We start from the raw sequence: 26,604 nt of genomic DNA, 5'->3' as shown, positions 1-26,604 counted from the left end.
TCGTTGAATTTGATCTCTGCACGTGTATGGGGCGATGGTACTGGTGTCAGAAGCCAAGGCCTACACGGATAACCACTATCACCTACAAATAAAAAAATCAAAAGAATTATTACATTGGAATAACAATCTATATGCACTTTTAGAAATACAGAAATTAATGAAATAAATAATAACATAAATGAAAAGATCATAAAATTAATTTTCACAAAAAAAAAGGTCTAAAGTGTATATACATCTAACTAAAAATCTATGTCCTTCAAAGTTGAAAACCAAAATTAAACATAAAAACAATAACAACAACAAATATGAAGTTAAACTCACCCAATAGCCAACCATGGGGCATGTCTCCACGTTCAAACGATGTAAATAATGCTGATTGTTTGAGGATATGGTAATCGTGGCAGGAACCTGGAAATCCTGAACGCACAGCCCAAATTTTGAGGTTGGCATCACAAACAGCCTGAACATTCAGTGAATGGAAGCTTTTTCTATTCCTGTATTGCTCCTCCCTTAAAGCTGGTGGTCTTAAAGCTATGTGTGTGCAATCAATTGCACCAAGAACATTAGGCATACCAGCTACTTGATAAAAAGATGCCTTAACTGTGTGCCATTCTTGCACATTCCTGGGTACAAAAATAAACTTCTTCAGATGTTTCAAAACTGCTTTTAAAACAATTCTTAGATGCCTGCAAAATGAAGGCTGGCTAATGCCCACCACAGCACTAGAGACTGCCTGAAATGAACCAGTTGACAAGAAATGCAAAACTGCTAATAATTTTAAAAGTCCAGGTATCGCCCTTGTTCTTCTTGTCCTAGGGTCTATGTCATTTTGGATCAGAGAGTAAAGATTTATAATACTCTCCCTATTTATACGAAATCTTTGCTTTATCTCCTTATCAGACAATGCCTGTAGTCCACACCGGGGTAAAAAAACTCTAGGCACTCTTTGGCGTCTCCGTATGGGCATATTACCATCATCAAGACGATTTTCACGGCCCCTTGCCAAAGAAATAGCAGCCAACAGCAGAAAATATTCCATCTTCTCTCTCACAAAAAATGAAGTAAATGAAATGTTCTCCTCAGTGGATATGGAGAACTTTGGAGGGCGTAATTGTAGGAGAATATTAGGTTCTCCCATGGCGCAAAATAGTGATAAATATGAAATTTGGCGATCTGTTAGTCGATTTGATGAAAATACGACCGAAAAAGCGCTGTTTTAAGCTTCAATCGGCGCACATGTGCGCCTTGGCGAGATAGAATAGAGTGGTCGGATATTTCGGTCGAAAATCAGTTTTTTTAGTCGTATTTTGTTTTAATACATAGGAGAGAATTTACGCCGGCGTATTTATAGGCGTAAATGTAGGAGAATTGCAATGATAAATGGAGCCCAAAGAGAAATGCATTTCAAATCAAACATTTTATAGCAGTGAACAGATAGTGCTATGTTACAGGGTTTTAGGTGAACACTTTGTTTTAGATAATTATAACTATAATAAAAGCTAGATAATCCAGTTAAGAATCACCAGTTATTCATATGTAATTTGTCGAAACTGGTTGATCCATTGTATTTCACAAATCCTGGAAATATTACTGTTCCTGGTTTAAATTTAATCAGATAATAATTCTGCATTGACATGATTTTTTTTAAATTTGAGGGAAATTATTTAAGATATATCTACTTTTTCAGAGTTCTTATGATCTTGGTAAAGCAAATGACCTTTACCATAGAGTTTATTATTTCTGTACATTACCATATAAACAAATTTAACATCACTCACCTCAGCTTGGAAGTACTCAATACCCTTATGTATTTCCTTCAAGCTTGGGGAATTAGAATTATTCATTCTTAAGACATAGCACTTTTCAGTATTCATAACCCGTATTGCAATGAGAGCCTAAATGTAAATAAAATTAAAATAAAAAGTCACATGAATAATATTCCTGCCCAAATATAAATAATTCAAAGAGAACCATATAAATAGGCAGTTTTATAATATGTAAATTACATTGCCATTGCATGACCAAAAAACCTTTTAACTCCAATGGGTGAAAGTAGGGTACATAATTATTATTTACATTTAGTTTTTGTGGAGATCCAATAGGAATAGTAAAATAAACATTTACTTTTGTTAAAAAGGGAAATTAAACTAAATGGCATAATACTAATAATAATAATAACAGAATTTGTAAGTTTCTTGTAATGCATTAAAGGTAAGTGGAAAACAGCTGGCTGTGAGGACATCCATGCCTGTTAATGCATGCAGTTTACTTTTTAAACATGGAGTGGAGCTAATACCATTCATTGAGATTTTTTTAATTTAGGGAGGAGCTAATACCATTTATGGATATTTTTGTAGTTTAGGGAGGAGCTAATAGCATTCATGGAGATTACTTTTTAACTTGAGGAGGAGCTAATACCATTCATGGAGATTACTTTTTAACTTGGGGAGGAGCTAATACCATTCATGGAGATTACTTTTTAACTTGGCAGCATTTTTGATTGCACTATCGTTTACTACTATTTTCCTACTATTTTCTCCCATTTAAATAAATAAGACCCACTAAACAATAATTTGCACCACATTTATACTGCAAAAATGATTGTTTTACTACTGCCGAGCTTTGGCCAAAACTTATGTCTCACAAAAGATATAAAGCCACAAATAGGGGGCAAATTGGTGTAAACAATATTTTAAAAAAATATGACAAAAGTTGTGGTGTTTGGAAAAATCCCTCTGCCACTCCCTCCAACTTTAGCCCCAAAATACTGCCTAGTGCAGTTATTTTATTAAAAAATAAAGATGCTGCTATCTTTATTTTTTAATAAAATACACTACACAGTACCTTGGGGGCATTTGGGGCACATTTATAAAATTTGCCAGAGCTTGCGGTAGCAATAACAAGCCACTTTTAATGGCTGGTAAATTATTGCGTGCCTGCAAATGGGCATATTTTTGATTACAAGGTTTAAAATGTCCCCAGAAGTTCCAAACCTCACTGAGGGCATACTAAGATAGGCTCAAGAGGGTGCACATGTCTTGAACACTATGTGCCAGGAGTGTATGAAGCAATGTCATAGAGCAACCTATAGAGGGAGCTGTAGCAGGTGCTGAGTACCAGCAGAGAGCACTCACAGCTCTGCCTCCATTTCCTATGACTGCACACACTGAAATTTCCTGTTTAAAGGCAAATGCATTTTATATTCAGTGCTTCTTGCTATACAGCTTAGTTTACCATAGAGAGTTACTATAAAGTGTCTGATGCTACTCCACTCTAAAGCTACCACTACAGGTTGCTGCAACTACTACAAATTAAAAAAACATGCCCAAAAAATCATCCTATATATAGGCTTACCATAATTTTTAGAGGTGAAACTGGGACCACCTTGTGCGGTGCCAGTGGGGGTGTGGCCAGGGGTGTGGTCAAGGGGGCATGGCGATTACTGGTCCTTTAAAGTAGTAGCTTTTATATGCATAATGTTTTGTGGATACTGTACCCTTCCTCAGTCAAACAACAAGTGAATCACACAGTTTAAATAGACCATAACACCACCCCCTAGTGAAAAAGGCACCATTATGTTGTCATCGCAACCCATACACAACATGAGCAAATAAATCATTCATCTAAATCTCAGATTCTAAATAATACCAAACATCAAGCATAATTATCAATTTCATAAAAAGAGTATACATCACACAATTTAATATCTGCAGTGTAATATGTGTTTTATGTGTCTAATTAAAGGGACACTGAACCCAAATGTTTTCTTTTGTGATTCAGATAGAGCATGAAATTTTAAGCAACTTTCTAATTTACTCCTATTATCAAATGTTCTTCATTCTCTTGGTATCTTTATTTGAAATGTAAGAATGTAAGTTTAGATGCCGGCCCATTTTTGGTGAACAACCTGGGTTGTTCTTGCTGATTGGTGGATAAATTCATCCACCAATAAAAAAGTGCTGTCCAGAGTACTAAACCAAAAAAGAAGCTTAGCTGACTTCTTTTTCAAATAAAGATAGCAAGTGAACGAAGAAAATTTGATAATAGGAGTAAATTAGAAAGTTGCTTAAAATTGCATGCTCTATCTGAATCAAAAAAAGAAAAAATGTGGGTTTAGTGTCCCTTTAAGGAACAATACTTATAAGGCATAAATGCAACATTGAATGAAATAAGTAAAAAAGAAACACATATCTGCTATAGCTGTTTAAGAGGCTACTCTATACCATAATGCAGGAAGATTACAGCCAAAATGCTATTCGGCATGAAGTAAAGCAAGATCCATGCCAAACAATCCTGCCTGTCTGCACTTCCTGGTCATACCCACATGATTCCCCTAAAGGTGTATCACAGGTGATGTCACCAAGGGTCGGGGGGGGTGTGTGTGTGTGTTAAATTCTTAGAAAAATAAACCAAGTAGTACTACAAAATTAAAAAACCCTATGCTGCTCACTCAGCCTGTATTACTAAATGTAAACTTTGATGGACACGAACGTTAAAGGGACAGTCAACACCATAATTTTTGTTGTTTAAAAAGATAGATAATCCCTTTATTACCCATTCCCCAGTTTTTTGCAAAACCAACACTGTTATATTAATACACTTTTTACTTCTGTGACTAACTTGTATCTAAGCATCTTCTGACCGCCCCTAATCACATGACTTTTAGTTATTTTGCATATAGTTGCATTTTAGCCAATTAGTGCAGTGTCTGCCACTAGCCACGAGCGTGATCACAATGCTATCTATGGGAGCGTTCGGGCAGCGCTCCAAGCGAACTGGGACTCGCTTGGAGCGTTTTTCTCACACTTGCAAGTGAGATGCCTGGCGTTTTTTGAGCGCTCTGATGACGCAAGTCCCAGTGCTTCCAGCGTGCTGGAAAAGCTGGGACTTTTCAGAGCAAGCTCAGACGCTTGGCAACATGGCAGCCTCCACACACGTGCTGCTGTGGAGGCTGCCATGTTTTTATAAGCTGCAGAGGATGGACAGGTGAGGCGGATAAGTCTGACAGCAGCATTTAGAACAGGGCAAAGTGGAGATAGGCTACTTAACCTACCCCCACTTTGCCCTGTACTAAATGCTGTTGTCAGACTTATCCGGTGTTATGCCGAGAATGGTTTCTTAACACACTAGCCTAACGTCCGCCCAGGCTACCTCCCACTTCTACAAACTACACCCAGGATACCTCCCCACTCCTCTAAAATCCCACACAGCTACGTTGGGACAACACCGGTTTTATGCCGATAATGATTTCCCCAGTCTCTTGGCAAACATTGCAACTCTGACCCACCTTTATTCAGTGCAGGATAAGCTACAGGGGCTGAGCTGAGAGCAGCTGAATGGAGGTGGGTCAGAGTTCCGATGTTTGTGAAGAGACTGAGGAAATCATTATCGGCATAACACCGGTGTAACAGCTACAAGGGAGCTTAGTGAAAACGTTCGCATGCGCAGTAAATTATTGTGCAGCAGATCCCTTTGCGCATGCGAACGTTTTTTCTAAGCTCCCTTGCTTGTGACGTCACCTAGCGCCACGTCATTGCTGGGAGTGGAGCACCCCCACTAGCTCCTGAGCGCTGCCCGAACGGGGCTTATATGGCCTACATGAGCATGCTCTCCCCTGCTGTGAAAAGTAAATAAAATAGAGGCGGCCTTCAAGGGCTTAGAAATGATCATATGTGCCTTCCTAGGTTTGCTTTCAACTAGAATACCAAGAGAACACAGCAAAATTGTTGATAAAAGTAATTTGGAAAGTTGTTTAAAATTACATCCCCTATTTGAAAAATGAAAGTTTTTTTTGGACTTGACTGTCCCTTTAAGCTAAGCAGGGCTGTATGTAACAAAGTACCAGCATCCAACTATGCTGGAGAGTCACAGTCCAGTCATTTTGAATAATGTGTCCAGGTTTCAGGTGGTCTGAAAACCGGACACATGATTTGTAACCCGGAGGTGGTAAGCCTACTGGGACAGAATGAACAACCAGATGGGACACTGGGACAGCGCCTCCAAACAGGGACAATCCCAGTAAAAGTGGGACTTCTGGTAAGCCTACCTATATATGTGTTTTTTTTTTAAAGAATCTTTGTCTTGGTCACCAACAAACAAAATGTATTGGCAAACGGTTAAATCACTATGATACAATTTAGAAATCCTCTTTAAAAAGATGAAAGTACAGTACATTACAATCACAAAAATGTGAGTATGAAATAAAAAGAAACAGGATTGCTAAACATAATTTCTAGATGTTGTAGTCATGGTTTCTGTTATCTCATGTTTCCTACTAATTTCGTAAGCAGTACAAGATATCACATATATGGCTATTAAAGGGGTATGTAATAAAAAAAACAACAACTAAGCAGTGGGTTATAAATCAGGTCAACGTGTATTATCTACCATTTTAAAAGGTTTTAACCCTTAATTTATTTTATTTACTTTAATTGGCGCAGGGTCCATTAATTCCTATCACAGCCCTACAAGGGGGCTGGAGTCTTTACAGGAAGGTTCATTAAGCTTGATATCATAAATCTTCTAGAGTAACTTGAGCTGGCTTATTAGTTAGTGTATGCAAGAAAAACAGTGTCTGTTTGCTCATGCTCAGAGTCAGATTGCAACAAAAGTTTAAAATGTGTAAGGTCTCTCATCTCTCTGAGGGCAGGGGCTACACTGAGAAATTCAAAGCGCTCAATTTTCAAGAAAACAAGTAAATTATTTGCTGTTTTTTTACGCAATTTGTTTATTTTTATGTTTGCTTTGCGTTAACATTTTTTATACTAAAGGAGCAGTTTATTTCCCTTTAATGTATAACAATTTATGTCCCGTCCAAAACCAAGAGACTATGCAATAGCAATGAATACTTGCACACAAGTTAAGGCGTGGCTTATGCTTATCACCTACCAATTATTTCACAAGCCAGTAAAGGGCAAAGCAAAAGTATGTACAATGTGTGTAAAACAAAAGCCATTGTGGGATTTTGTTTTTGCAATATTTTTACCATTTTACACCTACTGATTATCAACAACTATGTAAACTCGGCCTTAGCAATAGGGATGGGCGAATGTTTTGCAACATTCGAAAAATTAAACTAATCTTAACACATTTGTTCATCTTTTTGAATTTTGAATGTTTGAACAACATTCTAACATTCTTTTAGTGTAATAGTATTTCTAATACTTTCTTTAAATGTAATATTCTATTCAAATTTTTCTAATAATTCAATTGAATTATGCAATATTCGAATTCGAAAAAGTCTAATTTTTATATTTGTAATTGTATTTCTAATGCTTTCTTTAAATGTAATATTCGAATTATGCAATATTTGTAATAGGAACATTCAAATTTATTTATTTGTATCTATTATATATCAATTTACTAAATTCCCTACTACTTCTAAACTTCTGAATAGTATTTGTTAAATTGAATGTTACATTCGAAATTTCGAATGTAAATATTGAATCTAATTCTGAACATTCGAAAATGAAAGTAACATTTGAAAACCGGAAATAACATTCGATTATCGAATTTTAATGGATTTTCATTCTTATCAACATACGATAGTTTATTTATTTATTGTCCATAGGACTATTTGTTCTACCAAACGAATTACACTTTCAGAACATTCACCCATCCCTACTTAGCAATACAAAAACTATGTTTCACTCATCAAATTCAAAGGATATAATGAACTTAATAGGAAGCAAATAGATAGAAACACTCCCTGCTTGATCAATTAAAGATTACAAAATAAGGAGAAGCACTTTTTAGACAAAGAAAAGTTAGCAAAATCAATAACTCAACAAACAGACATGCCCATTGTACCAATAATACTCCTGTTTAAATGGACAGTCTGCTCCAAAAATGTTGGTCCAGATTACAAGTGGAGTGCTAATTAATCGTGCCCCCATAAATGGGAAAATATGCTCGTTTACAGGCACGCGATAAATAACCAGCCATTACAAGTTGCTGGTTATTGCTACAGCTAGCTCGCTGTAGCAATTAGCGCTCAGACAATTAACTAGAGATCAGATCTCTGGTTAATTTTCTAAAGTTCCCCCAATTTGCCGCAAAGTTAAAGGGCCATGATACCCAAATGTTGAAACACTTGAAAGTGATGCAGCATAGTTGTAAAAAGCTGACTAGAAAATATCGCCTGAACATCTCTATGTAAAAAAGAAAGATATTTTACCTCAAAATGTCCTAAGTATTCACACCCCATTGTAAAGGACTTTAAGCAGCAAATCAGTATCTCTGTCCCGGGACAGGCAAGGGAGTGAGCCTCGTGCACACTCATGTTATTTCCCTATTCAGTTTAAGGAAGTTTACTATGAATTCTCATCAGAGTTAAGTGAAATCTCATGAGATCACAGTAAAAGAGTTGATGACCTCAGCACTGCTGATGCTGATTGGCTGATGTTCATTTTTTTTTTAACCTGCAGCTGGACAGCAGCTGAAGCATAACGTTTTACACGTTTTACAGCTGAGGAAATTGTAAGGTAAAATATCTTCCTTTTTTACATAGAGATACTCAGGTGATATTTTCCTGTCAGCTTTTTACAGTTATACTGCATCAGTTTCAAGTGATTTAGCACATGAGTATTATGTCCCTTTAAGCAGTTCTTAGGAGTTAAAAGTGGTAAATGTCAGGTGTTAGAAAAAAAAAGGCACTAAAAAGTGCATTACATTGCGGTCTGTGGGGAACTGTGTATATATACTGTACATATATATTTATGTGTTACTATGTGTATAAAAAGATAGATAATGCCTTTACTCGTGGCCGGACTTTTAGCGGACGGACATTTGGCAGACGGACATTTGGCCGATGGACATTTGGCCGACGGACATTTGGCCGACGGACATTTGGCCGAAACACAAGTGGCTGTCAGATAACAGTCCGGCCACGAGATAGATAGATTTGATAGATAGATAGATACATAGATTAGATAGATCAATAGATGCAATAGATACATTTGATAGATACGATAGATAGATAGATTTGATAGATAAATAGATAGATTTGATAGATAGATAATTTCCCAGACAGAGAATTACAAGACGTGCGCCTGGGACCCATGGTAAGGTTCCCAGAGGCAGTTGCGACGCCCGAGGCTCTGATTAGAACAGAGCACTCTGGAACGCATCTGCCCTCGGCCGTCATCGGAACATTCTTTAGCTTTCTGTCTGTCAGCCAAATGTCCGTCTGCCAAATGTCCTTCTGCATTTTGTCAGAGCACCGCCTTTACTACCCATTCCACATCTTTGTGCAACCAACATTGCTATATTAATATACTTTATAAGCTTTAAACCTCTAAATTTCTGCCTGTTTCTAAGCTCCTTTATCTCAATGCATTTTTACAGCAAGACACTGCTAGTCCATGTGTCCCATATAAATAACATTGTGCTCACTCCTGTGGAGTTATTTATGAGTCAGCACTAATTGGCTAAAATGCAAGTTAGTAAATAGCACTGACATAAGGCTGCAGTTTGCAGAGGCTTAGATACAAGTAGGGATGGAGGAATGTTTTGAAATTTTAACACGTATTCGATTGTTTAGAATTTTGAATGTTTGTACAACATTCTAACATTCGTTTAATGTAATAGTATTTCTAATGCTTTCTTTAAATGAAATATTAGATTAGAATTATGCAATATCCTCATTTGAAAAATCAGCATCAACATATTTGTATCTATAATGTATCATTTTACTAAATTTCGTACCACATGAACTATTGAACTTCTGAATAGTATTTGTTAAATTGAACGATGCATTAAAAAAATTTTTAATGTGGATAGTCGATCTAATTATGGACATTCGAAAGCAAAATTGCAAAACAGGAAATAACATTTAATTACCAACACCTAGATTACGAGTTTTTGTCGGTAATGGTGTGCGGTGCTAACGCACAGTTTTTCCTTACCGCTTACCACAGACAGCGCTGGTATTACGGGTCTTTAGAAACCTAAATTAAAAGCGAGAAAGAGGGCGCCACATAGCGTGATACTGTTGATACAGGTTCAGACGGCAAAGAAATCAAAAAGGCTTACCGAACAGCTCTGCACCGTTCTGTGACCGGTGCTATCAGGCAGACTAACACTCTCAGTGGTTAGCACACTGGGTGGCCTCGGACAAGATGCAGTCAGGTAGATCTCAGCGTTGTTCGATTAGCACGCTAGGTGGTCTTGGATGTGGTGCAAACAGGTGGATCTCAGCGTTGCTTGATTAAAGCAAATCAGCGTCTCTGCACCATGTGCACTGCAGCCTCCAATGGGTATTAGACAAAAATACCTCTCCAGGTAAGGTAAATAATCGTAAGAGACAACTTCCGTATAATAAAGTTAAAATCTTTAATCAATCCAGGTTTTTGCTACGCGTTTCTAGACCAATGGTCTTTTCCTCAGGCATAAAAACAAGGGATAAATTTACTAGTACATTGCAACCTTATATAAAGGTGATTAAAAAACGGAAGTTGTCATAGTTTTAAAAAGAGACCAATCAAGGCCAAACAAATTCTGTGAAGCTTATCAGCATTGATTGTAAAATCTGTAGATTGGTAGTTAGTGTCGGTGTATATCACAATATTGTTACAAAATGTTTCTACACTGTTTCATATATCTGTTACTAATTTTTGATATTGAATACAGAGTGTTTGTAAAAAAGAGTATGAAATAAATGCCTACAGTTGTTTCTCGAGATTGTGTGTGTATATGAGTTGGTATGTATAAATAAATAAAGCATATTAGAATTTCGAATAATTCAAAAGAATGTGTGGTATTATTTGAAACTATTAAGAAAAACGTGAGATATGATAGAAAGGAACGTGATCTGGTTGTAAGCGTGGATACAGTGGTTACCAGAATAGGGTTTCGAAAATTGATCCTTTAATTTTAAACCTCACGGCTATGGAATTAAGAGCGCTATAATTTTGAATAAGTGTGTATGTAGATGATCTGTGTTTAATATAATAGTCTTCACTATGCCTCTGAAATTGATTCATCAGTGTATTATCTTTTTTAGTAACATATAAATCCAGAGTTTATTAAATTATCAGTTCGATGAGTGTTGTGATCCCAAATGATAATAGTAATAAATTGTTAAGGAATAGATTATTAAATATAATGTACCATATGAATATGGCACAAGTTAAAAGTTAACATCCTAGGGTTTGTTTAATCATTATAACAGTACCTAGTTTTTGCACTGTCGATGCAAAATTACATGCCTCATTGAGAGTGAAATATGTATGTTTACTATTTAATATGTTGTGCAATATATGATTGGTGTCAAACAATGAGTATTTTGCTATTGCATATATTTGTCATTCTGAATAATAAGCATGGCAAATATTAGCCCTTCCTAGTATCGAAGAATAATTGGTGAGTGTAAAGCATATTGAAATATGTTTCTGTTATACTACAATTGTTGAAACTGAGTCGTAAACAGATAGGGCTGATAATATTTTCCAATAAATACTGTTCAGCTGGAAATTGTATTAATATGTAAAAAATAATGAGTAAAAAATATTAATAAATAATAAACCTAATTAAAACGCCACTAATCATTATGATTCCAATATTGATTCATAATGTATTAATATATTTTAATCTAAATCCGAGTGTAAATGTTATTGATAGTCTTTGATCTTATCAGTTATGGATGTCTGATTTAGGTATGTTTATTATTATTTCTGGATATTAATTAAAGGCTGCTAGGTCTAAGTTCGCATTTAAACCTTCGGGAAATAGTGTTTTTAACTTAAAAATCCAGAAAGTTTCTCGTTGTCTGAGTTTGTTGGTTCTATTATAGTCTACTGACCTGGGAATAAAATCTATGGGAATAAATTTAAAAATGTGGGGGTTGCCTTGATGTTTTGTTAGACAATGGGTTGGAACACTATGTTTAATTTTCGTTTTCTTGCAATTTTTGCAGTTACGAAAATGTTCACCCCATCTTGTCTTGGCTTTCCTGGAGGTGCGGCCTATGTATTGCAGGCCGCAAATGCACTCTAATAAATAGACAACAAAGGATGTATTGCAATTATAAAATCCCTGAATGGGATAAATGTCTCCGGTGGTGTGAGATTTAAAAGTTTTAGTGCCGTGTTTGATATATTGACAGGACTTACAGCCTGTTCTTCCGCATCTATACACTCCCTGTAGCCCAAAAATGCCCCTCTTGGATTTTGTGATTGTCTTGGATTGTTGTTGGGTATGTTTGACAATTTTACTGGGTGCTAAACTACTTCTCAGAGTTGGCGCTCTCCTATAAACTATCTTTGGTCTTTCCTGTACAATATTCTTCAAAATGGGGTCCCTTTGGATGACATGCCAATGTTTGTATATAATCTGATTAATTTTTTGGAAATGATTATTGTATTGGGTGATAAACATAGGATTTCCCTGATCTATTGGTGTATTGCTTAGTTGATTTGTTTTTTTGTTCTTATTGTTGTTGGATAATATCTCATTCCTGTCCAATCTTTTGGTTCTGGTAAGAGCATGGTCTAAAATGTGAGCTGGATATTTTCTTTCTATAAATCTGTTGTATATAGTCTGACTCTGTTCAAGAAACATATTGTAATCCGAACAATTTCTTCTGATGCGTCTAAACTGACTGTACGGTACGTTATTAATCCAACTCCTATGGTGGTTGCTATGGTATTCCAAATAGCTATTGATGTCCACATCTTTGAAAAAAGTTTTAGATATAATAGTCTGGTTAAGCCCCCAACTGAGTGAAAGATCTAAATAGTCTATTGCTTCAAATTGTATGTTGGCTGTAAAGGTGATTCCCATATTGTTGTCATTGAGTCGAGTGATGAATGATTCGGCTGATTCTAATGACCCGTCCCAGATAAACAAGAGGTCATCTATATAACGGCCATAGAATACCAGGTTCTCCCCAAGATCCGCATTGTAAATATATACCTCCTCAAATAATCCCATAAAGAGATTGGCGAAGCTTGGGGCGAACCTGGTACCCATGGCCGTTCCCCTAGTCTGCAAATAGAACTGGTATAGAAAATAATTGTGTTGCAAAATGAACTTGATGCATTCTAAAATGTAAGCTCCTTGTAATTTTGGTAAATATGGGTCCTGTTCTAAAAATGTGATATTGCCATCAATCCTAAGTCATGAGAGATATTTGAATAAAGTGAACTAACATCACAGGTAATCCATAATTTCTTTTTGTTGGTGAGAGTGAGGTTTTGTAATAACTGTAAAAGATGAGTGCTGTCTCTGATGTATGACGGAAGAGTAATAACAAATTTTTGTAAAAACTGATCGATGTAGAATGATAAATTATATGTTAGGTTGCCTATCCCAGCTATGATAGGACGTCCGGGGGGGTTATTTTTGTCCTTATGTATTTTTGGAAGATGGTAGTAATGAGCGATACTGGGATTGTCTATTCTAAGGAATTCACGTTCTTCTTTATTTAGTATACCCTACAAAGAGCCCTTGCCTATTAATTCCTGATATGATGTTTTGAAAAGGGGGGTCGGATCTCTAGATAGAATTTGATAGTAGTTAATATCACCTAGAATTCTCTCTGCTTCTTTGGTGTAATCTTTATAGTCCTGAATAATGATCCCACCCCCCTTGTCCGCATCGCGGATGACAATATTTGGATTGTTCTGTAATTTATGCAAAGCTTTTTTGTGTCTCTGAAAGGAATAGTTTGTCCTTTTTGCTGTTGTTTTCAATAATTTTTCACAGTCCTCTAAGACCATGTTTTGGTATAGTTCAATGTATTTGTTATTAATGTTGGTGGGATTGAAGTTAGATTTGTTTTTAACATTCGTGTGTAAGTATCCTTCAAATAAATTATCAGTTATATCTTCAATGTTCACTATGACACAAGGTGTTGAATTATCAGAAGGCATGTTGTCAGTTATTATTACCTGTGAATTAGTGTCGTGTAGTTGTTCTCTGCTTAATTTTTTATTTGCAAAGTATTTTTGTAGCGATAACTTGCGGATAAAATTGTTCACATCAACAAATAGATTGAAGATGTTTGGTGTGTTTGGTGGACAAAAGGACAAGCCTTTTTTCAATACTCTTTTCTCTTCTATAGATAGTGTGTATGATGATAAGTTGAATAGTCCCTGATCTAGTCTGGATAGTTCCGCTTTCTTGGCGGTAAGGCCTCTGCCCCTCCTGCCTCGTTTTCTGTTGTATGGGGTCTTTTTACGGGCCTTGCCGGCAAGTTTTCCACTCTGGTGTTGGGGCCTATCCCTAAAAAAGGCGGTGGTGGGTTATGGCTAGTGCTGGGGCTTTCTCCATCTCCCATCATTAGGAGTGGACTAAATCTATTATTATGTTCATATTGTTCAATATGTGTTGTTGGAGTCTGTGGATTATCATGATTATTCCAGAACTCAGTATTTGGTGTGTTGGCGGTTTGTTGTCTGTAATGATGTGATGTGTCTCTGTGGTCAGTACGATCTAGTCTCTTGTTGTAGACACCCTGGGGTCTATGGTGGTTGTTGTAATTCCAGGTGTTTCCCTGGTACGAAGTGACATGTGCATCTTTATGTTGATATGTTTGGGCTGACTGGTAGGACATATTATGGGAATCTTTGGTATGGTGATGTTTAAGTCTTGGTTCTCTATTGGTATTATATGTTTGTTCCCTGTTCGGCAGTTGATGGTGATTTTGTGATTGGTATGAATGTAATTGAAAGCTCCCTTTAGAAGAGGGATAATTGTGCTGAGCTCTATTGTTGGATGAGGACCAATTTTGTCTGTATTGGTCTTCCTTGTGTATTCTTTGTTCTGAGTTAAATATAGGAGTCCTATTGTTGGTTGTATTGTAATGGGTTGAATGCTCAAAATTAGATCGATTTTGTAAAGTTTGAGGTTGTCTATGATAGTTATTGTTATTCCTATTAGGATGTACTCTTCTTGTTTCTAGGTGATTGTGGTGTATAGAACTATTTCTCGTTATGTTGTCTTTGCGATTGAAGGTGTATACACAGTTATTAGTGTAATCTTCATGGTCCCTTTGTAGTTTTTTGTTTTTATTCTGGACAATATTTTCTTGGAATCTGTCAGTGCGTTCATTTATTTCTTTTAAAATTTTATTATAATCCGGGTTTTGTTGGTATGCCCTAAGATCAGTTTGTATCTTCTCTATATTAGTGCTACTCTGACTGTAGAGTTGGCGTCTATGTTCAATTAAAATCTTTATTAAGTTAAAAGAACACTCATTGAGTGCTTCATACCACTTTTGTAAAAGTGCAGGATCATCTTTAAATGAGCAATGTTTGAGAATCCTTAGTCCTCTAGGGACATATTTTACCTCTAAATATTTTTCCAAAGCCGTGAGGTCCCACCAATGTCTATGTTCTTTGTTTAATTCCTCTTCTAATAAATAGAAGAGGTCTCTCATGGGTTTAATTTCATTGCTTTCTGATATGACATCAGTAATGTTGTTATCTTTTGAAAGGTTAAAACTAAGTCTTTTGGAACTACGTTCTTCTTTAGATTGCATAGTGAATAGGTGTGGAATGATAGTGTATCATGGAAAAAGAGTTTGTGATGTAATATGTGCAGCGTGTAGTGCTAGAGGTGAAACTGAGGGTGTGATTGGTGTCTGTTCTGGATTAATTGGTAACTGAGAATACTATCCTGGGGTGTATCTGTGTGCTAGATAGTGATCTGTTGTGATGATAATGGTTCGGAGGTGAATGCGTATGCTAAAAAATGGTTATGGTTAACTTGTTTAAGTGATCTCTATTGATATGCTGTGTACTAAGAAAAAGCCGTCTATAATAGTGCAAAATGAAATAAAATGTGCAAATACCTAAAATGTGTAAAGTATGTGCTGGATGTAATCAAGTATTGGAAGAAGATCAAATTTGGCTCTTGTACATGTGTTAATGTTAGTCTTGTATAGACCGAATTGCTATGGTCTAGGATCAGTGCTGATAACAAAATATAATGGCATGTGTCCACTTACATTACACATAAAAATTTAGTTTGATATGTGAAAATAATCTGACTGGTTGATATTAACAGAGAAATATATACAATATTTCAAATTTCGCCAGTGGTGGTGATAAACATTGCTATTTCAAAACCAATATACATAATAATAATAATCTCTTTGAAATTGACAAAAAACACACATAAAATATATAAAGTGAACTAAACTCAAAAAAATAAAATAAAATGAACTTCAATCAAATCAATATATCATAGGAATCAGTCAAGTCAAAATCAAGCTGCAAACCCCGATGTACACCAATGCAAACAAAAGTCAGACAAGTAACCCCGAGGGGAACCTAGAGCGGGGTGCGCTGGGTGAATACAAAAAGTGAAACTATAAACAAACCAAATGGCTTCCGTGAAATAGGGCAGAAAGTCAATATCAGTATAAGACAAAAGATGTCGGCGGCAAGGCTCCTCTAGTCTTCGGCGTGAAGATTTCTGAAAATTAAAAGTGAGAAAGAGGGCGCCACATAGCGTGATACTGTTGATACAGGTTCAGATGGCAAAGAAATCAAAAAGGCTTATTGAACAGCTCTGCACCGTTCTGTGACCGGTGCTATCAGGCAGACTAACACTCTCAGTGGTTAGCACACTGGGTGGCCTCGGACAAGATGCAGTCAGGTAGATCTCAGCGTTGTTCGATTAGCACGCTGGGTGGTCTTGGATGTGGTGCAAACAGGTGGATCTCAGCGTTGCTTGATTAAAGCAAATCAGCGTCTCTGCACCATGTGCACTGCAGCCTCCAATGGGTATTAGACAAAAATACCTCTCCAGGTAAGGTAAATAATCGTAAGAGACAACTTCCGTATAATAAAGTTAAAATCTTTAATCAATCCAGGTTTTTGCTACGCGTTTCTAGACCAATGGTCTTTTTCTCAGGCATAAAAACAAGGGATAAATTTACTAGTACATTGCAACCTTATATACAGGTGATTAAAAACGGAAGTTGTCATAGTTTTAAAAAGAGACCAATCAAGGCCAAACAAATTCTGTGAATCTTATCAGCATTGATTGTAAAATCTGTAGATTGTAGTTAGTGTCGGTGTATATCACAATATTGTTACAAAATGTTTCTACACTGTTTCATATATCTGTTACTAATTTTTGATATTGAATACAGAGTGTTTGTAAAAAAGAGTATGAAACAAATGCCTACAGTTGTTTCTCAAGATTGTGTGTGTATATGAGTTGGTATGTATAAATAAATAAAGCATATTAGAATTTCGAATAATTCAAAAGAATGTGTGGTATTATTTGAAACTATTAAGAAAAAGGCACTCATCTTTTACAGTTATTACAAAACCTCACTCTCACCAACAAAAAGAAATTATGGATTACCTGTGATGTTAGTTCACTTTATTCAAATATCTCTCATGACTTAGGATTGATGGCAATATCACATTTTTTAGAACAGGACCCATATTTACCAAAATTACAAGGAGCTTACATTTTAGAATGCATCAAGTTCATTTTGCAACACAATTATTTTCTATACTTAGACCAGTTCTATTTGCAGACTAGGGGAACAGCCATGGGTACCAGGTTCGCCCCAAGCTTCGCCAATCTCTTTATGGGATTATTTGAGGAGGTATATATTTACAATGCGGATCTTGGGGAGAACCTGGTATTCTATGGCCGTTATATAGATGACCTCTTATTTATCTGGGACGGGTCATTAGAATCAGCTGAATCATTCATCACTCGACTCAATGACAACAATATGGGAATCACCTTTACAGCCAACATACAATTTGAAGCAATAGACTATTTAGATCTTTCACTCAGTTGGGGGCTTAACCAGACTATTATATCTGAAACTTTTTTCAAAGATGTGGACATCAATAGCTATTTGGAATACCATAGCAACCACCATAGGAGTTGGATTAATAACGTACCGTACAGTCAGTTTAGACGCATCAGAAGAAATTGTTCGGATTACAATATGTTTCTTGAACAGAGTCAGACTATATACAACAGATTTATAGAAAGAAAATATCCAACTCACATTTTAGACCATGCTCTTACCAGAACCAAAAGATTGGACAGGAATTAGATATTATCCAACAACAATAAGAACAAAAAAACAAATCAACTAAGCAATACACCAATAGATCAGGGAAATCCTATGTTTATCACCCAATACAATAATCATTTCCAAAAAATTAATCAGATTATATACAAACATTGGCATGTCATCCAAAGGGACCCCATTTTGAAGAATATTGTACAGGAAAGACCAAAGATAGTTTATAGGAGAGCGCCAACTCTGAGAAGTAGTTTAGCACCCAGTAAAATTGTCAAACATACCCAACAACAATCCAAGACAATCACAAAATCCAAGAGGGGCATTTTTGGGCTACAGGGAGTGTATAGATGCGGAAGAACGGGCTGTAAGTCCTGTCAATATATCAAACACGGCACTAAAACTTTTAAATCTCACACCACCGGAGACATTTATCCCATTCAGGGATTTTATAATTGCAATACATCCTTTGTTGTCTATTTATTAGAGTGCATTTGCGGCCTGCAATACATAGGCCGCACCTCCAGAAAGCCAAGACAAGATGGGGTGAACATTTTCGTAACTGCAAAAATTGCAAGAAAACGAAAATTAAACATAGTGTTCCAACCCATTGTCTAACAAAACATCAAGGCAAACCCCCACATTTTTAAATTTATTCCCAAAGATTTTATTCCCAGGTCAGTAGACTATAATAGAACCAACAAACTCAGACAACGAGAAACTTTCTGGATTTTTAAGTTAAAAACACTATTTCCCCGAAGGTTTAAATGCGAACTTAGACCTAGCAGCCTTTAATTAATATCCAGAAATAATAATAAACATACCTAAATCAGACATCCATAACTGATAAGATCAAAGACTATCAATAAACATTTACACTCGGATTTAGATTAAAATATATTAATACATTATGAATCAATATTGGAATCATAATGATTAGTGGCGTTTTAATTAGGTTTATTATTTATTAATATTTTTTTACTCATTATTTTTTACATATTAATACAATTTCCAGCTGAACAGTATTTATTGGAAAATATTATCAGCCCTATCTGTTTACGACTCAGTTTCAACAATTGTAGTATAACAGAAACATATTTCAATATGCTTTACACTCACCAATTATTCTTCGATACTAGGAAGGGCTAATATTTGCCATGCTTATTATTCAGAATGACAAATATATGCAATAGCAAAATAATCATTGTTTGACACCAATCATATATTGCACAACATATTAAATAGTAAACATACATATTTCACTCTCAATGAGGCATGTAATTTTGCATCGACAGTGCAAAAACTAGGTACTGTTATAATGATTAAACAAACCCTAGGATGTTAACTTTTAACTTGTGCCATATTCATATGGTACATTATATTTAATAATCTATTCCTTAACAATTTATTACTATTATCATTTGGGATCACAACACTCATCGAACTGATAATTTAATAAACTCTGGATTTATATGTTACTAAAAAAGATAATACACTGATGAATCAATTTCAGAGGCATAGTGAGTCAATTTTCGAAATCCTATTCTGGTAACCACTGTATCCACGCTTACAACCAGATCACGTTCCTTTCTATCATATCTCACGTTTTTCTTAATAGTTTCAAATAATACCACACATTCTTTTGAATTATTCGAAATTCTAATATGCTTTATTTATTTATACATACCAACTCATATACACACACAATCTCGAGAAACAACTGTAGGCATTTATTTCATACTCTTTTTTACAAACACTCTGTATTCAATATCAAAAATTAGTAACAGATATATGAAACAGTGTAGAAACATTTTGTAACAATATTGTGATATACACCGACACTAACTACCAATCTACAGATTTTACAATCAATGCTGATAAGATTCACAGAATTTGTTTGGCCTTGATTGGTCTCTTTTTAAAACTATGACAACTTCCGTTTTTAATCACCTTTATATAAGGTTGCAATGTACTAGTAAATTTATCCCTTGTTTTTATGCCTGAGGAAAAGACCATTGGTCTAGAAACGCGTAGCAAAAACCTGGATTGATTAAAGATTTTAACTTTATTATACGGAAGTTGTCTCTACGATTATTTACCTTACCTGGAGAGGTATTTTTGTCTAATACCCATTGGAGGCTGCAGTGCACATGGTGCAGAGACGCTGATTTGCTTTAATCAAGCAACGCTGAGATCCACCTGTTTGCACCACATCCAAGACCACCCAGCGTGCTAATCGAACAACGCTGAGATCTACCTGACTGCATCTTGTCCGAGGCCACCCTGTGTGCTAACCACTGAGAGTGTTAGTCTGCCTGATAGCACCGGTCACAGAACGGTGCAGAGCTGTTCGGTAAGCCTTTTTGATTTCTTTGCCGTCTGAACCTGTATCAACAGTATCACGCTATGTGGCGCCCTCTTTCTCACTTTTAATTTTCAGAAATCTTCACGCCGAAGACTAGAGGAGCCTTGCCGCCGACATCTTTTGTCTTATACTGATATTGACTTTCTGCCCTATTTCAGGGAAGCCATTTGGTTTGTTTATAGTTTCACTTTTTGTATTCACCCAGCGCACCCCGCTCTAGGTTCCCCTCAGGGTTACTTGTCTGACTTTAGAAACCTGGCGTTAGCCGCAAAAAAGTGAGTGTAGAGCAAAATTTGGCTCCACATCTCACCTCAATACCAGAGCTGCTTACGGTAGCGGTAAGCTGGAAAAACATGCTAGTGCATGATTTCCCCATAGGAATCAATGGGGCTGATTCAGCTGAAAAAAAAGTCTAACACCTGCAAAAAAGCAGCGTTCAGCTCCTAACGCAGCCCCATTGATTTCTATGGGGAAAGACTTTTTATGTCTACACCTAACACCCTAACATGAACCCCGAGTCTAAACACCCCTAATCTTACACTTTTTAACCCCTAATCTGCCGCCCCCGACATCGCCGCAACCTACATTATATTATTTACCCCTAATCTGTTGCTCCGGACACAGCCGCCACCTACATTATACTTATGAACCCCTAATCTGTCGCCCCCAACATCGCCGACACCTATATTATAGTTATTAACCCCTATTCTGCCTTCCCCAATGTCGTTGCAACCTACCTACAATTATTAACCCATAATCTGCCACCCCCAACGACGACGCCACTATAATAAAGTTATTAACCCCTAAACCTAAGTCTAAACCTAACCCTAACACCCCCTAACTGAAATATAATTTAAATAAATCTAAATAAAATTACTATTATTAAATAAATTATTCCTATTTAAAACTAAATACTTACCTATAAAATAAACCCTAAACTAGCTATAATATAACTAATAGTTACATTGTAGCTATTTTAGGATTTATTTTTATTTATTTTACAGGCAACTTTGTTTTTATTTTAACTAGGTACAATAGTTATTAAATAGTTATTAACTATTTAATAACTTCCTAGTTAAAATAAATACAAATATACCTGTAAAAAAAAATCCTAACCTAAGTTACAATTACACCTAACACTACACTATAATTAAATAACTTACCTAAATTAACTACAATTAATTACAATTAAATTAAATAAACTAAATTACGAAAAAAACAAACACTAAATTACAGAAAATAATAAAATAATTACAAGTTTTTTAAACTAATTACACCTAATCTAATCCCCCTAATAAAATAAAAAAGCCCCCCAAAATAATAAAAATCCCTACCCTATACTAAATTACAAATAGCCCTTAAAAGGGCTTTTTGCAGGGCATTGCCCCAAAGTAATCAGCTTTTTTACCTGTAAAAAAAAAAAAGACAATACCCCCCAACATTACAATTCACCAACCACACACCCAACCCTACTCTAAAACCCACCCAATCCCCCATTAATAAAACCTAACACTACCCCCTTGAAGATCACCCTACCTTGAGAAGTCTTCACCCAACCGGGCAGAAGTGGTCCTCCAGACGGGCAGAAGTCTTCATCCAGGTGGCATCTTCTATCTTCATCCATCCGGAGCGGGTCCATCTTCAAGACATCCGACGCGGAGCATCCTCTTCCATCGGCGGCGACTGGAACAATGACGGGTCCTTTAAATGACGTCATCCAAGATGGCATCACTTCAATTCTGATTGGCTGATAGAATTCTATCAGCCAATCAGAATTAAGGTAGAAAAAATCATATTGGCTGATCCTATCAGCCAAAAGGATTGAGCTTGCATTCTATTGGCTGTTCCAATCAGCCAATAGTATGCAAGCTCAATCCTATTGGCTGTTCTAATCAGCCAATAGGATTGAACTTCAATCCTATTGGCTGATTGGATCAGCCAATAGGATTTTTTCTACCTTAATTCCGATTGGCTGATAGAATTCTATCAGCCAATCGGATTTGAAGGGACGCCATCTTGGATGACATCATTTAAAGGACCCGTCATTGTTCAAGTCGCCGTTGATGGAAAAGGATGCTCCGCATTGGATGTCTTGAAGATGGACCCGCTCCGCTCCGGATGGATGAAGATAGAAGATGCCGCCTGGATGAAGACTTCTGCCCGTCTGGAGGACCTCTTCTGCCCGGATAGGATGAAGACTTCGGACCATCTGGAGGACCATTTCTGCCCAGTTGGGTGAAGACGTCTCAAAGTATGGTGATCTTCAAGGGGGTAGTGTAGGTTTTATTAAGGGGGGATTGGGTGGGTTTTAGAGTAGGGTTGGGTGTGTGGGTGGTGGGTTGTAATGTTGTGGGAGGGTTTGTCTTTTTTTTTACAGGTAAAAGAGCTGATTACTTTGGGCAATGCCCCGCAAAAAAGCCCTTTTAAGGGCTATTTGTAATTTAGTATAGGGTAGGGATTTTTATTATTTTGGGTGGCTTTTTTATTTTATTAGAGGGATTAGATTAGGTGTAATTAGTTTAAAAAACTTGTAATTATTTTATTATTTTCTGTAATTTAGTGTTTGTTTTTTTCATAATTTAGTTTATTTAATTTAATTGTAATTAATTGTAGTTATTTTAGGTAATTTATTTAATTATAGTGTAGTGTTAGGTGTAATTGTAACTTAGGTTAGGATTTATTTTACAGGTATATTTGTATTTATTTTAACTAGGAAGTTATTAAATAGTTAATAACTATTTAATAGCTATTGTACCTAGTTAAAATAAAAACAAAGTTGCCTGTAAAATAAAAATAAATATTTAACTAGTGTTTGCGAGGTGGGAGTGCGGCAGTTTAGGGGTTAATACATTTATTGAAGTGGCGGCGATGTCCGGTTAGGCAGATTAGGGGTTAAAATTTTTAATATAGTGTTTGCGATGTGGGGGGGCCTCGGTTTAGGGGTTAATAGGTAGTTTATGGGTGTTAGAGTACTTTTTAGCACTTTAGTTAAGAGTTTTATACTACGGCGTTAGCCCATAAAACTCTTAACTACTGACTTTTAAATGCTGTATCAGTCTTGACAGGAGAGGCTGTACCACTCACTTTTTCCAAGACTCGTAATACCGGCGTTAGGCAAGTCCCATTGAAAAGATGGGATATGCAATTGACGTAAATGGATTTGCGGTATGCTTGAGTTACGGAAAAAAAGTGAGCGGTACACCTGTACCTGCCAGACTCGTAATACCAGTGGGCATTAAAAAGCAGCGTTGGGACCTCTCAACGCTACTTTTTAAGGCTAACACAAGACTCTTAATCTAGGCGCAAATTTTTATGGATTTTCCTTCTTATCAGCATGCAATTGTATAAAACCACAGGACTTGTTTGTTCTACCAAGTGAATTGCACTTTCAGCACATTCTCCCATCCCTAGATGCAAATTAATCATAGAGGAAACAAATATATTAATATAACCGTGTTGGTTGTGCAAAACTGGGGAATGGATATTAAAGGGAAAAATACAAATTTTGGAGTAGACTGTCCCTTTAAAGAGACTTACACTCATTAAACAATATACAACTGGATCGACCTGTGTTATTCCCACAGCATTCTCATTGTTTGTTGTTAATCGTGCTCATTCCATTTTTTAAGTGTGAGATTAATGATGCAGATAATATTTTTGTGTTGTTATCGGGAGATAAGAATTTCAAGCTCCAGGGGTATTAAAGTCAGAAGGATTTTGGGATTATGATAACTGGAAACACATACTGACGATACCGGCCAAAGGTTAGATATCATTATCTGCCGATAACAAGAGCAACATTCTGATCATGCCCTTGGTGTAAGAAGCTTTTGTTGCACATGCAGTTGGGCCTCACTCACTCGCCTTTTGTCTTATGTTACCTTATGCAGATATGGTCACAGCTGGTGGCTTTTTTGAAACAGTGAAAGCAGGAAATCCTCTATGAAAGCCCAGTTAAATAAGGTTTTGGTTAGGTGGTTTTGATTTGTTTGGTGTAACTATTTGACCTGCCCATAAAGAAGATAAATACAGCCTGTATGTACATTTCTCTGGGTTACACACCTATACTTACAGAATTAAAGTCATATAAGATAGTAGCATTGTTATCTTGAGTGCTGATTGCAAATGCCGCCATATTGTTCTTCTCACTGTACATCACAGTCTGTTGGATCTCTTTGCCGTTCTGCCCATTGTAAACCATTTCTACAACCTACAGATAAACATTTTAGTACAATAGGGCTTAGGAAATACATATTATATTATAAAACATTATTGTTAGCAAGTCTCAAAATATATACTATTTGTAAATACAATTTGGACAAGTTAAAATGTATTTACACAACCTATATGTCCTCTTTTAGTCGAATTTACAATTGTTGTAATAGCTATTAGTCACAGTTATTTTATATTAACATTTCTGAAATCAGCATAAACTTACTGCCTCTGTATGCTTTTGGGTTAAATACACCCCAATCAGACAGCCTCCAACGATAATGAAAGCCAGTAATATTCCAATGGTACCCAGCAGAATCCATTTGCTTTTTCTCTCTGAGATCCTTGGAAGAAAAGTGTAATCCTAGAAGAATTCATAAAATCTTGTTATTAAATAAATATATAATGCATATCTCCTGTGGGGAGGTCTATGTTATCTAATCTGAATACTTCAGTACCCGCTATACTCTCAAACGCAAATAAAAATTAACCATTGTCCTCTGTAATCTAAGTTCAAAAATGCATGTTTGCATTTGACTTCTAATCTATGCCTATGGGGTCAATATATTAAATCCTGGGCGGACATGATTTGCTGTAGCGGTTTATGTCCGCCCTGCATCTCTAAATGCAAATAGCATACACTGTCGACATTTAACATTGCACAAGCATTTCTTGTGAAATGCTTGTGCAATGCTGCCCCCTGCACATTCGCCGCTAATCGGCCGCTAGCAGGGGGTGTCAATCATTCCGATCGTATTATATTTAAATCTACCCATATATGTTTAACCTCTGCAAAAAAATGCTTTAATGGGATTTTAATTATCTGTTGCTTCTAGTAGAGAATTATGTGTTTAACACCTGCAAAGAGATTAAGCACATAGTTAAAGTCAGCTCTGGCCTGGCATTGCACTACCGATCTAGACCTGAGCAAATCAGCAGCAGCATATGTGCATAACCATCAATCACCAGTAGTGTTCAGCTCAGGATTGTCTATACTGCTGCTACGTACCTAACATTAACTATGTGTTTAACAGTTGTTTGCGGGTTAAACACATTGTTCTATGCAGGCAATAGTGTAATAACAAAAAGTGTAAGCACTTTTTTTTTCACTCCTGTATGTCCCTTTATTTACTTAATATCACTTGTTATTCAGTGTGTTTATGCTTTATACTGTCCTTTTTCACTTTATCGCAATGCTTTGGTATTTTGTGCAGGATTATGGAGTATCAATAAAGTTTAAATTAAATACAATATTTCAGCCAGGTTTACTCACCGGAGGATCATTAGTAAGATCTGCTGTGCTCTTGCTTTCCATTATCGTGGGATTATCTTGCAGTGGGTAGGATTGCTTATAAATAAAAAAAAAAGCCAGTTTTCAATTTAGATTATTAACTTAAAGGGGCATTCTAATAATAGTTACAGCATGTTATGTTTGCATTACAGACCGTAACTGGGGGCAAGTGGAACACAATGCAAGTGGCATAATATACAAAAACATAATTTATGTAAGAACTTACCTGATAAATTCATTTCTTTCATATTAGCAAGAGTCCATGAGCTAGTGACGTATGGGATATACATTCCTACCAGGAGGGGCAAAGTTTCCCAAACCTCAAAATGCCTATAAATACACCCCTCACCACACCCACAAATCAGTTTAACGAATAGCCAAGAAGTGGGGTGATAAGAAAAAAGTGCGAAGCATAAATATAAGGAATTAGAATAATTGTGCTTTATACAAAAAAATCATAACCACCACAAAAAAGGGTGGGCCTCATGGACTCTTGCTAATATGAAAGAAATGAATTTATCAGGTAAGTTCTTACATAAATTATGTTTTCTTTCATGTAATTAGCAAGAGTCCATGAGCTAGTGACGTATGGGATAATGACTACCCAAGATGTGGATCTTCCACGCAAGAGTCACTAGAGAGGGAGGGATAAAATAAAGACAGCCAATTCAGCTGAAAATAATCCACACCCAAACAAAGTTTAAAACTTATAATGAAAAAAACTGAAATTAT

At 36.2% G+C, this 26,604-nt stretch overlaps 1 protein-coding gene across 1 annotated transcript; it reads right to left on the bottom strand.

Annotated features, from left to right (window-relative positions):
• Positions 1–1,664: 1,664 nt before the first annotated feature.
• On the bottom strand, positions 1,665–25,896 carry LOC128639026 (pulmonary surfactant-associated protein C-like). Its single transcript, XM_053691165.1, has 4 exons — positions 25,855–25,896; positions 24,808–24,945; positions 24,442–24,579; positions 1,665–1,895 (listed from the first exon to the last, which is right to left on the bottom strand). The coding sequence occupies exons 1-4, from the start codon at positions 25,894–25,896 to the stop codon at positions 1,665–1,667; spliced, it is 549 nt and encodes a 182-aa protein (XP_053547140.1).
• Between the last annotated feature and the right edge of the window lie 708 nt (positions 25,897–26,604).

This window comes from Bombina bombina, chromosome 8 (genome assembly GCF_027579735.1).
Source record: "Bombina bombina isolate aBomBom1 chromosome 8, aBomBom1.pri, whole genome shotgun sequence".
NCBI classification, from domain to species: domain Eukaryota; kingdom Metazoa; phylum Chordata; class Amphibia; order Anura; family Bombinatoridae; genus Bombina; species Bombina bombina.
This window is presented reverse-complemented; position numbering and strand designations above follow the sequence as displayed.

Coding starts and splice junctions, on each gene's coding strand:
- LOC128639026 (XM_053691165.1), bottom strand. CDS start 25,896: ATGGAAAGCAAGAGCACAGCAGATCTTACTAATGATCCTCCG. Junction 24,946..25,854: donor ATCTTACTAATGATCCTCCG/GTGAGTAAACCT, acceptor GAATTCTTCTAG/GATTACACTTTTCTTCCAAG. Junction 1,896..24,441: donor TCTTATATGACTTTAATTCT/GTAAGTATAGGT, acceptor ATTTACATTTAG/GCTCTCATTGCAATACGGGT.